Raw genomic sequence first — 12358 nt, 5'->3', positions numbered from 1 at the left:
AAGGTACCACGTTCATCTGTACAAACAATAGTATGCAACTATAAACACCATGGTACCACACAGCCGCCATACTGCTCAGGAAGGAGACGCGTTCTGTCTCCTAGAGATGAACGTACTTTGGTGCAAAAAGTGCAAATCAATCCCAGAACAACAGCAAAGGACCTTCTGAAAATGCTGGAGGAAACAGGTACAAAAGTATCTATATCCACAGTGAAACGAGTCCTATATCGACATAACCTAAAAGGCCGCTCAGCAAGGAAGAAGCCACCGCCATAAAAAAGCCAGACTACGGTTTACAACTGCACATGGGGACAAAGATCGTACTTTTTGGAGAAATGTCCTCTGTTCTGATTAAACAAAAATAGAACTGTTTGGCAATAATGACCATCGTTATGTTTGGAGGAAAAAGGTGGAGGCCTGCAAGCCGAAGAACACCATCCCAACCGTGAAGCAATGGGGTGGCAGCATCATGTTGTGGGGTTGCTTTGCTGCAGGAGGGATTGGTGCACTTCACAAAATAGATGGCATCATGAGAGAGGAAAATTATGTGGATATATTGAAGCAACATCTCAAGACATCAGTCAGGAAGTTAAAGCTTGGTCGCAAATGGGTCTTCCAAATGGACAATGACACCAAGCATACTTGCAAGCAAAGTTGTGGCAAAATGGCTTAAGGACAACAAAGTCAAGGTATTGGAGTGGCCATCACAAAGCCCTGACCTCAATCCTATAGAAAATGTGTGGGCAGAACTGAAAAAGCGTGTACGAGCAAGGAGGCCTACAAACCTGATTCAGTTACACCAGCTCTGTCAGGAAGAATGGGCCAAAATTCACCCAACTTATTGTGGGAAGCTTGTGGAAGGCTACCTGAAACATTTGACCCAAGTTAAACAATTTAAAGGCAATGCTACCAAATACTAATTGAGTGTATGTAAACTTCTGACCCACTGGGAATGTGATGAAAGAAATAAAAGCTGAAATAAATCATTCTCTCTACTATTATTCTGACATTTCACATTCTTAAAATAAAGTGGTGATCCTAACTGACCTAAAACAGGGAATTTTTACTAGGATTAAATGTCAGGAATTGTGAAAACTGAGTTTAAATGTATTTGGCTAAGGTGTATGTAAACTTCCGACTTCAACTGTATATGGGTATCTGGTTGCAACTACCTTTAACTTCCTTTATACTGGACATAGAGACAGAAAACCAAAGATTTTTATAACTAAGCCAAGATAGATCACAGCCTGACGTTTCCAATGGGAACAAATGAGTCATAGTGGGCAGAACAAGCAAGGAGGTGGGCAGAGCCAAGCACGAGCTAGCAAGATCCTATTGGTGCATTCTAGCATTCATCTGCATATTTCCGTTAGGTCAAGCCTAGTCTGTGAAGTGCGCGTGTGCAATAACTCAATTCACTTTTGCACTCCTTCCAAATAATGTGACTTTTTAAAACTTTTTCAAGGGGTACTCTACAAAACTTAATCCACTCTGTTCATAATATATTCTAGTTTTGGGAACAGAAAACTGTATTGAGATCAAATGTTTCATCAATGAGGAAATGTGCAAAATGTGCAGAATGTGCGGCCAAAATCCATATTGTAATTTTTTCTCTCACTGCCGGCCAGCGAGCTTCCTCTCACTACCATATTTGGTAGTGAATGGAAATGCCAAGAGGATGCTTCACATTTATACATCCGGTGAAATATCTCTCACTCTCATCTCTCTATCTCTCATATCTCTCAAAAATTCATCTGACTTTGAGGATGTAGAAAAAGGTTATTTGCCAAATTGCCAAAATCCTGAAGTATCCCTTTAAAGGTTTTAACTTTGGCCCAGAGTTCTTAGGGCTGGCACAATTACCGAATAACAGTGTAACCGACAGTTATGGACGAAGACCGTCATGAAAATAAAATAACCGTCATAACCATTAAAATACAGGATATACTGTAACATGGACTCTTAACAACGTGATGAAACTTTGTCTTCAGTTGCCTAGGCAATTCCCCCCGCCACAATGCAGGAGCAGCACACATAGGGTGCATTCGTAAATTCCCTCTGGCTATCTACTCCGATTTCAGAGCACTCTCGTCTGAGTTTGAATTAATTTATGAACGCGCAACATCCGTTGAATATGACCAGTGTCAGTAAACGTCTGCAAAATAACGCAATTAAATTGTTGCCAGCAGGCCTGATGAGTGGTGCGGTGGTCTAAGGCACTGCATCGCAGTGCTAGCTGTGCCACTAGAGATCCTAGTTCAAGTCCAGGCTCTGTCGCAGCAGGCCGCGACCGGGAGACCCATGGGGCGGTGCACAATTGGCCCTTTGTCGTCCGGGTTAGGGGATGGTTTGGCCGGCAGGGATGTTGTTGTCCCATCGCGCACTATCGACTCCCGTGGCGGGCTGGGAGCAATGCACGCTGACACGGTTTCCAGGTGTACGGTGTTTTCTCTGACACATTGGTGCGGCTGGCTAACGGGCTAAGCGTGCATTGTGTCAAGAAGCAGTGCGGCTTGGCTGGGTTGTGTTTCGGAGGACGCACGGCTCTCGACCTTCGCCTCTCCCGAGTCCATATGGGAGTTGCAGCGATGGGACAAGACTGTACCTACCAATTGGGGAGAAAAAGGGGTACAAAATATATATATATACTGTATATATATATATACAGTGGGGAGAACAAGTATTTGATACACTGACAATTTTGCAGGTTTTCCTACTTACAAAGCATGTAGAGGTCTGTAATTTTTATCATAGGTACACTTCAACTGTGAGAGAAGGAATCTAAAACAAAAATCCAGAAAATCACATTGTATGATTTTTAATTAATTAATTTGCATTTTATTGCATGACATAAGTATTTGATACATCAGAAAAGCAGAACTGAATATTTGGTACAGAAACCTTAGTTTGCAATTACAGAGATCATACGTTTCCTGTAGTTCTTGACCAGGTTTGCACACACTGCAGCAGGGATTTTGGCCCACTCCTCCATACAGACCTTCTCCAGATCCTTCAGGTTTCGGGGCTGTCGCTGGGCAATACGGACTTTCGGCTCCCTCCAAAGATTTTCTATTGGGTTCAGGTCTGGAGACTGGCTAGGCCACTCCAGGACCTTGAGATGCTTCTTACGGAGCCACTCCTTAGTTGCCCTGGCTGTGTGTTTCGAGTCGTTGTCATGCTGGAAGACCCAGCCACGACCCATCTTCAATGCTCTTACTGAGGGAAGGAGGTTGTTGGTCAAGATCTCGCGATACATGGCCCCATCCATCCTCCCTTCAATACGGTGCAGTCGTCCTGTCCCCTTTGCAGAAAAGCATCCCCAAAGAATGATGTTTCCACCTCCATGCTTCACGGTTGGGATGGTGTTCTTGGGGTTGTACTCATCCTTCTATTCCTCCAAACACGGCGAGTGGAGTTTAGAGCAAAAAGCTCTATTTTTGTCTCATCAGACCACATGACCTTCTCCCATTCCTCCTCTGGATCATCCAGATGGTCATTGGCAAACTTCAGACGGGCCTGGACATGCGCTGGCTTGAGCAGGGGGACCTTGCGTGCGCTGCAGGATTTTAATCCATGACGGCGTAGTGTGTTACTAATGGTTTTCTTTGAGACTGTGGTCCCAGCTCTCTTCAGGTCATTGACCAGGTCCTGCCGTGTAGTTCTGGGCTGATCCCTCACATTCCTCATGATCATTGATGCCCCACGAGGTGAGATCTTGCATGGAGCCCCAGACCGAGGGTGATTGACCGTCATCTTGAACTTCTTCCATTTTCTAATAATTGTGCCAACAGTTGTTGCCTTCTCACCAAGCTGCTTGGCTATTGTCCTGTAGCCCATCCCAGCCTTGTACAGGTCTACAATTTATCCCTGATGTCCTTACACAGCTCTCTGGTCTTGGCCATTGTGAGAGGTTGGAGTCTGTTTGATTGAGTGTGTGGACAGGTGTCTTTTATACAGGTAACGAGTTCAAACAGGTGCAGTTAATACAGGTAATGAGTGGAGAACAGGAGGGCTTCTTAAAGAAAAACTAACAGGTCTGTGAGAGCCGGAATTCTTACTGGTTGGTAGGTGATCAAATACTTATGTCATGCAATAAAATGCAAATTAATTACTTAAAAATCATACAATGTGATTTTCTGGATTTTTGTTTTAGATTCCGTCTCTCACAGTTGAAGTGTACATATGATAAAAATGACAGACCTCTACATGCTTTGTAAGTAGGAAAACCTGCAAAATCGGCAGTGTATCAAATACTTGTTCTCCCCACTGTATATAAAAACATATACAGTGGGGAGAACAAGTATTTGATACACTGCCGATTTTGCAGGTTTTCCTACTTACAAAGCATGTACAGGTCTGTAATTTTTATCATAGGTACACTTCAACTGTGAGAGACGGAATCTAAAACAAAAATCCAGAAAATCACAGTGTATGATTTTTAAGTAATTAATTTGCATTTTATTGCATGACATAAGTATTTGATCACCTACCAACCAGTAAGAATTCCAGCTCTCACAGACCTGTTAGTTTTTCTTTAAGAAGTCCTCCTGTTCTCCACTCATTACCTGTATTAACTGCACCTGTTTGAACTCGTTACCTGTATAAAAGACACCTGTCCACACACTCAATCAAACAGACTCCAACCTCTCCACAATGGCCAAGACCAGAGAGCTGTGTAAGGACATCAGGGATAAAATTGTAGACCTGCACAAGGCTGGGATGGGCTACAGGACAATAGGCAAGCAGCTTGGTGAGAAGGCAATAACTGTTGGCGCAGATATTAGAAAATGGAAGAAGTTCAAGATGACGGTCAATCACCCTTGGTCTGGGGCTCCATGCAAGATCTCACCTCGTGGGGCATCAATGATCATGAGGAAGGTGAGGGATCAGCCCAGAACTACACGGCAGGACCTGGTCAATGACCTGAAGAGAGCTGGGACCACAGTCTCAAAGAAAACCATTAGTAACACACTACGCCGTCATGGATTAAAATCCTGCAGAGCACGCATGGTCCCCCTGCTCAAGCCAGCGCATGTCCAGGCCCGTCTGAAGTTTGTCAATGACCATCTGGATGATCCAGAGGAGGAATGGAAGAAGGTCATGTGGTCTGATGAGACAAAAATAGAGCTTTTTGGTCTAAACTCCACTCGCCGTGTTTGGAGGAAGAAGAAGGATGAGTACAACCCCAAGAACACCATCCCAACCGTGAAGCATGGAGGTGGAAACATCATTCTTTGGGGATGCTTTTCTGCAACGGGGACAGGACTACTGCACCGTATTGAGGGGAGGATGGATGGGGCCATGTATCGCGAGATCTTGGCCAACAACCACTTTCCCTCAGTAAGAGCATTGAAGATGGGTCGTGGCTGGGTCTTCCAGCATGTCAACGACCTGAAACACACAGCCAGAGCAACTAAGGATTGGCTTCGTAAGAAGCATCTCAAGGTCCTGGAGTGGCCTAGCCAGTCTCCAGACCTGAACCCAATGGAAAATCTTTGGAGGGAGCTAAAAGTCCGTATTGCCCAGCGACAGCCCCGAAACCTGAAGGATCTGGAGAAGGTCTGTATGGAGGAGTGGGCCAAAATCAATGCTGCAGTGTGTGCAAACCTGGTCAAGAACTACAGGAAACGTATGATCTCTGTAATTGCAAACAAAGGTTTCTGTACCAAATATTCAGTTCTGCTTTTCTGATGTATCAAATACTTATGTCATGCAATAAAATGCAAATTAATTACTTAAAAATCATACAATGTGATTTTCTGGATTTTTGTTTTAGATTCCGTCTCTCACAGTTGAAGTGTACCTATGATAAAAATTACAGACCTCTACATGCTTTGTAAGTAGGAAAACCTGCAAAATCAGCAGTGTATCAAATACTTGTTCTCCCCACTGTATATACTGTATATCAACAGAAAAAAAAAATATATATCAACAACAACAAAAAATTGGGCCAATAGCACAGCTACAGTCACCAACTGCTCTAGATAACATAAAAGCAGCCTAACCAGCTCTACTAGAAGGAGTAAAATGGTCAGAGTGAGGTGTTCTCTCATTTGTGTCTGGAGAGAGCTAGCAAGCTAGCCAACTTTAGCCAGTTAGCTTGGGTGCTTGACTGCCATTGTGAGGTCAGAATGCTCAGATCAAACCTACTCCTCGGCCAGATCAAAACTCTCTGAATTTACAAACGGACAATCTGACAACGGTCTGAATTTACGAACTCCCAGAGCACACTCTGAGCGAAATTATGAACCCGCGCATAGAAATAGAATCAATAGAACAAACTTGGAACCTCTAACCCTGGCAAGTTGACTGGTAAACTAATGGGTACACTTGCAATGGCTGCCTGGTATTGTGATGCAATAATGCCCATGGTAATGTAGAATGTTCATTCAAATGATGTTAACTGATGTGGCTCATGCAATGGAATGTATTTTTTGTTATGTTGAATTGAGTTTAAGTAACAAATCAGAGCACATATTGATGGAAACACTTCCTGCTTTTATTTTCTGTATTTACTTCCTGCTTTGCTCCTATATGTACACTTGCAATGGCCGCCATTCCACCCATTATGGCATCATTGACTTGAGTGGGGACGCCCATTCTATTTCTATTGATTATATTTTTGGGCAATTTTTTGCCTATACTGTAGATAGAGCCAATATCAGCAATTGTTCTACTGCCTTCCAAACGCACTGCTGACCACACAAAGGCTCTTTATCAAGTGCCTAATTCCTCTTTCTCCATTATTCTCTTCCTATACTACACAGATTCAATTCAAAGCCAGGGAAGCTGGAATTTGGAATGACACAGCTATTGTGGCATGAGACAGCTACTCGTCTCCCTCCTTGTCTTCTGTCTCACTCACTCCTTCTTTTCTCTCTTTCTGCAGGGTGAGCGAGGAGCACACGGAAGCCCAGGGGCCAAAGGTTATCCTGGCAGGCAGGTGCAGTAAATCTAGTGTTGCAGTGCTGGTTAAGGGTCCACACACACACAATACAGTACTTTTACAGAAAGGCTAAACAGGGCTACACACACCAAACACACTCAGCCCATTTCAGTGAGTGGTTAGAGAGTGGCACTGGGATTGGGATTGGGATTGGGAATGGAAACAGTACAACCTGTTGAGACTTTTATAGGTGATTGAAATAAAGAGAGTCTTTGGACGAGTGACACACAAGTGTAAGACTGTCAAGAGCACCTGTGTCAGGATTAGGGTTGCGCATTTTTGGTTGCTTATTGGTGCCCCTGGACTAAAATAAAGTGCCAAAGGCTTTTACTTAGCAAGCAATACCTTTACTGAACAAGTAATGTGACTGCAATTAAACTGTGATTCATGTAAGCTGCTCCCTCAATGCAAATACGTTTTCTTCAGTCTTTAGAAGCTGACACTGTGAGTTCCATTCAGCGCTGCCTCTTGAGAAAATCATTTGATAAAGTCCCTCTTTGCTGAGTAGTATGTGGGTTCTCTGCACTGTAAAACATGCTTCCTCCCTACTCTCCAGAACGCACATTTGTAAAGCCGCCGACATAAACGCGCAGCTGGGAAATAGCTCTCAGCTCGGCTTGTTACACGATGTTTATATTAGCTTAGAGTTCAGGCCTGGGTCTTTGTTCCTTTGGTGCTCTAACTCTGTCACTGTTGTAACTCCCCAGATAGACACAAACTTCACACACACGGGCGGGCACTCACACACTCGCACACACTGCTGTAACTCCCTAGCTAGATACACACTCCAGAGTGATGGATTAGGTTTTAGCACCCCCTTCCATCTGTAGACTGTGAATCACTGGACCACTTGGTCTCCTTTAGGAGTTGAGACAGTCTAAATAGAGTCCGTGTTCATTAAGGTCTGCTCATCTTCAAGATGACATAATGGAGACTATCACTCCACTGATCTGCATGCCGGTAAACACATCTTGGAATTATTCAGCCAACACCAATTATTGTCAATTAGTTATTATGGTGAAAACACTAATCACAATTTGAGTCCAATCCACTTACACTTTCATCTGTACATTTAAAGGGTTAAATGCATAAATGCATTTCTAATGTCATTTGGTATGCTTTTTTTCTGTAGGGTTTACCTGGACCTTTTGGAATTATGGGGCCTAAAGGAGTCCGGGTGAGTGATCTACAAATGTTCATTAACAAAGTAATATCTCTGTACTGTACTGTAAATGGTTCATCCTTTTTTCAAGATATGTCTTGTTTGTTCTGTTTAAGTGTTTTAGTGCAATCCCTCTGATATGTTATATCTTTGTAATCATAGACTGATATATACAGGATGAACCTACTTACTAAATGAGCCCTGTTTGTTTAGATTTTTATCATGTTCTGTTCACTTACGGTATAAATACACTGCCTATACAGTCATCACTAGAAGATGTTGACTTCTCTCAATGGCCAAAGAGCATCACTGTCAGCCAAAGTGCCTGCATGCTCAACATATCCATGTAACAGATTGACAGCAGACCTGGGTTTAAGTATTCATTGTTTTTTCATAAATAATTTAGCTACACTTCATTGAGTCCCAAAAGTGCAAAACCCATCCATCTGATACCCTAGACAGGCTGGGTCGTGGGTTCGATTCCCGCTGATGTCACCCATATGTACAATGTTTGCACGCATGACTGTAAGTGGCTTTGGATAAAAGCGTCTGTGCTAAATGGCATATATTATTAAATGCACAAAGTATTTGAACGGAAACAAATACTATTTGAACCCAGGTCAGATTCACAGTAAGGTGTATACAGACAAAGATAAACGCCATACAGTCAATTCCTCTGTTTTTACAGTAAAGTACACCCCACTCTGAAGATGACTTTGTTCCAGACTCTCTTGCCAATTGCTGTGTTAAATGAACTGTGAAAAGCATGTTATATGAATCAATAGAACCAGAGTGGTCACATAAAAATATACATGATATAAATGCCATTTGTCCAAGACAGCCCTGTTAACTCACCACCCAGCTAGCACATAACGTTCTTAGAGCTTGGTTAGAGCGCAGTCGTCCTATGGTTATTTTGCATACCATCTTCCCAGAACTTTCTGAACATGGTGAAGGATAGTTGCTTGGCTTTGGAATATTATTAACACATTTAAGGAACTTGACAAAAAAAACTTTATTTTCTCGTTATTTCATTACTTTAACAGAACGTTTCCTCAAAGTTCAAACATGGTTACATTTAATTTCAATGTTGGTAATGTTCTAGGAATGTTTTCCAACTAGTTTGTCATTGGGAATTCTCGCTAATAGTTCAGTGTTAAGAAACAACGTTCTTCTGTGGGAATTTCAGTACTTAAGCATAACGTTTCCTACTGGTTTCTTCATGGTTCTATTTAAAGTCATGTTCTCAAATAGTTCCAAGAACATTTAACAACAACGTTCTTCTGTGGGCATTTCAGTACTTCAGCATAACGTTTCCTACGGGTTTCCTCATGGTTCTGATTAAAGTAATGTTCTTAAATTGTTCCGAGAATTTTAAGAAACAACATTCTTCTGTGGGAATTTTAGTACAATGACAGAACTAGCGAATGGTGTTTCCTTCGTCACATTGGTGCAGCTGGCTTCCGGGTTAAGCGGGCGGGTGTTAAGAAGCGCAGTTTTGCGGGTCATGTTTCGGAGGACGCATGATTCGACCTTCGCCTCTCCCGAACCCATTGTGGAGTTGCAGTGATGAGATGAGATCGTAATTGGATATCACGAAAAAGGGGGTAAAATACCCAAAATGTACTAAAATTAACATAAAAATTCAATTAAACATGGCATGCTAGCTCTATCCTGGTGGCGCAGTGGATTAATTCCATGGAAAGAGAACAGATGTGTTCAAATCTCACTGATGCTGTGTCACAATAAAAAAATAAATGTGTTCACATGACTAATGCCTAAGGAAATGAATATCCATCTGTGCTTCCAAAAAGTTAACCCAAAATAAACTAGTAGGGTTATTAAAAGTCTTAATGAAACATTAAGGAAGTTATTCAAAAACCTAAAAATAACCTATAACTTCCCTTCTCAGAGTGTTAATAAAACATCCCAGAGTAAAATGTTCTCAGAATCTCCATGTAACTTAACTTTTTAATTTCTTCCAGAACAGGCAAAATGTTCAATTCTGTTCTCACTTCTTTCACTTCTGTTTAAAAAAGGTTCAGTTTCCCGGTCAGAAAATGGCTTCATTCCCAAACCAAAAACATATGTTTCCACAACTTCCAAGGAACCAAATGTGCTAGCTGGGTATGATTACAATTGCAGAGTTTTCTGTGATGATGTTATGGTGATGTTGGTACAACAAGACATTTAAAGTACTGTACAAGCAATTAGCAAGAAAATACTTTCTGTTGAATACTGTCTTGAATCAATTGTTGCCTGAATGTAAATTGTTGTTGCTGGTGTTGTTGTTGTTGCTTGTATAGCTAATCTGAAACTCAACATGGTCCAGTTCATGTATTTTTTCCCTTTAACATTTGTATCACCTGTTGTTCTTCAGTTCCCCTGCTCTCCCCCTCTCTCTCCTCCCTCTCCTCCTTCCATTCCTCCATCTCTCTCACCCTCCATCCCTGAGCAGCACCCTTGGACCGGACTCATCAGAGATCCCTGACGTGAGGGTATGTGCCCTTGGACTACATCGTGGAAGGCAGCACCATGCAGTCCATGGGCATATACACTTGCCTCAAGGCTTGGTTCTTCATGAAGAGCCACCTGCCTGGAGCCAACAGAAACTCCCAAAAAATGACTAAAGCAACACTGATGGGATGATACCAAAGAAGAGATGTATAGCACTTCATTCTAATGTGTATTTTCTTTGTTCCTCATCCCTCATCCCTAATCCCTTTCAATCCATTCATCCTATCCCTTTCTTCACTTCTTTCCTATGCTCTAACTCTACCCTCTTTTCACCCCTCCCCCTTTCCCTTCACCCCCCCCCCCCCCCTCCTCCTCTCGCCCCAATTCCACAACTCTCTTTGCAGGGTTTCATAGGAATCGCGGGGCTTTTTGGCCTTCCTGGACCTGATGGTGAGAGAGTAAGTAGTCCAGAATAACTCTTAATACAGTACTCAAAATAGGAATATGACAAAGATACTAAAAGCGTTACATTCCAAGAAAATGATGATTTCTACCTCTTGTAACTACTACTACTACTACTACTACTTCATGCATTAGCAAGGCAAACAACACCCTACTGTACATGTCTTAGTCCTATGGGGGGAAATGCACAATAGCTGAAAACCCTTCTATGGGCATTAGTTGTCAGTCACGATTGTCAGGTCTGACTCTTAGTGAGTTTAAACGTTTGTGAAATAAAGGTGCTTACACTGGATGAAATGCCAGTAAGCACGCTCCACCAAACCACCAAGAGATGACTGGAGTAGCCCTAGGCCCTTCTCACAATATTTGGACAGGATCAAGCTCTGGTGGAATTCCAGCCATCCCTACTGTTTGGGATAATAGTCAGGAGCTAATGCTAAGGAGCTGGAGCAAGAGCTGCTTTGGATTAGCCTGACCAGAACTCATAGACTCATATTCCCAGAAGGACTCAGGCCAGTGGTGCAAAATTGTAGTCTATAGTAGAGAGAGTCTCTTTGGACATGTTTGATATTATTTATTGGTTTTAGTAGGCTATGTTTAAGAACCATTCATAATCTACTTGTAAAATAAACATGAAATATTATTTACATTTTGTCTCCTCTTCTTGGTCTTTCTTCTCTTCTGCCTTTCCTCTTCTTCCTTCCTTCCTTCTTTCATCCCTTTTTTTCTCTACCTCCTTAGGGTATTCCTGGTGTTCGTGGCAAGAAGGGCAAGATGGGTAGGCCGGTAAAGTTTTCTCTCAAAATACCTTTTTATAACAATTCCAATACTTTGAAATCAACTGTTATTTTTTCCATACTCTGATACCTAGAAGTTGTAGGTCTAGGGTAATTTAGTGGGCATGGCATGTCTATTATTCACAGGAAGTCTTGAGTGTGTATGGACCCCCTTGACTTTAGCCATAAATCTGGGATTTATGTTGTGGTAACCTCCACACAACCAGAGGGGAAGATTTGTCTTTTCACTCTGGAGATGGCTGGCTACCCCTTGAGTCATAAGTCTGTATATTTCCATAGTCTATTCAGTATATAATGAGTAAATATAGGAAGAGAGTTGGAAGGAGTACAGCTATGGCACCAATTGACACTATTGCCAAATATCCCAGTGATTATACACTGAACAAAAATATAAACGCAACATGTAAAGCGTTGGACCCTTATTTAATGAGCTGAAATAAAGATCCCAAAAAGCCTATTTCTCTCAGATTTTGTGCACAAATTTGTTTACATCCCTGTTAGTGAACATTTCTCTTTTGCCAAGATAATCCATCC

General features: G+C 42.2%; 1 protein-coding gene across 2 annotated transcripts in view; it reads left to right on the top strand.

Moving 5' to 3' along the window:
* The window catches only part of col27a1b (collagen, type XXVII, alpha 1b), a 155849-nt gene that overhangs the window by 53049 nt on the left and 90442 nt on the right, over positions 1-12358 (top strand). For both annotated transcript variants that reach the window (XM_071402508.1, XM_071402507.1), the window contains exons 9-12: positions 6890-6943; positions 8079-8123; positions 10970-11023; positions 11769-11813. In XM_071402508.1, coding sequence (XP_071258609.1) covers positions 6890-6943; positions 8079-8123; positions 10970-11023; positions 11769-11813 — 198 coding nt within the window. The remainder of the gene's footprint in view (positions 1-6889; positions 6944-8078; positions 8124-10969; positions 11024-11768; positions 11814-12358) is intronic.

The sequence above is a fragment of the Salvelinus alpinus genome, chromosome 5 (assembly GCF_045679555.1).
Source record: "Salvelinus alpinus chromosome 5, SLU_Salpinus.1, whole genome shotgun sequence".
NCBI lineage: Eukaryota > Metazoa > Chordata > Actinopteri > Salmoniformes > Salmonidae > Salvelinus > Salvelinus alpinus.
The sequence above is the reverse complement of the archived record's forward strand: the minus strand, read 5'-3'. Positions and strand labels throughout refer to the sequence as shown.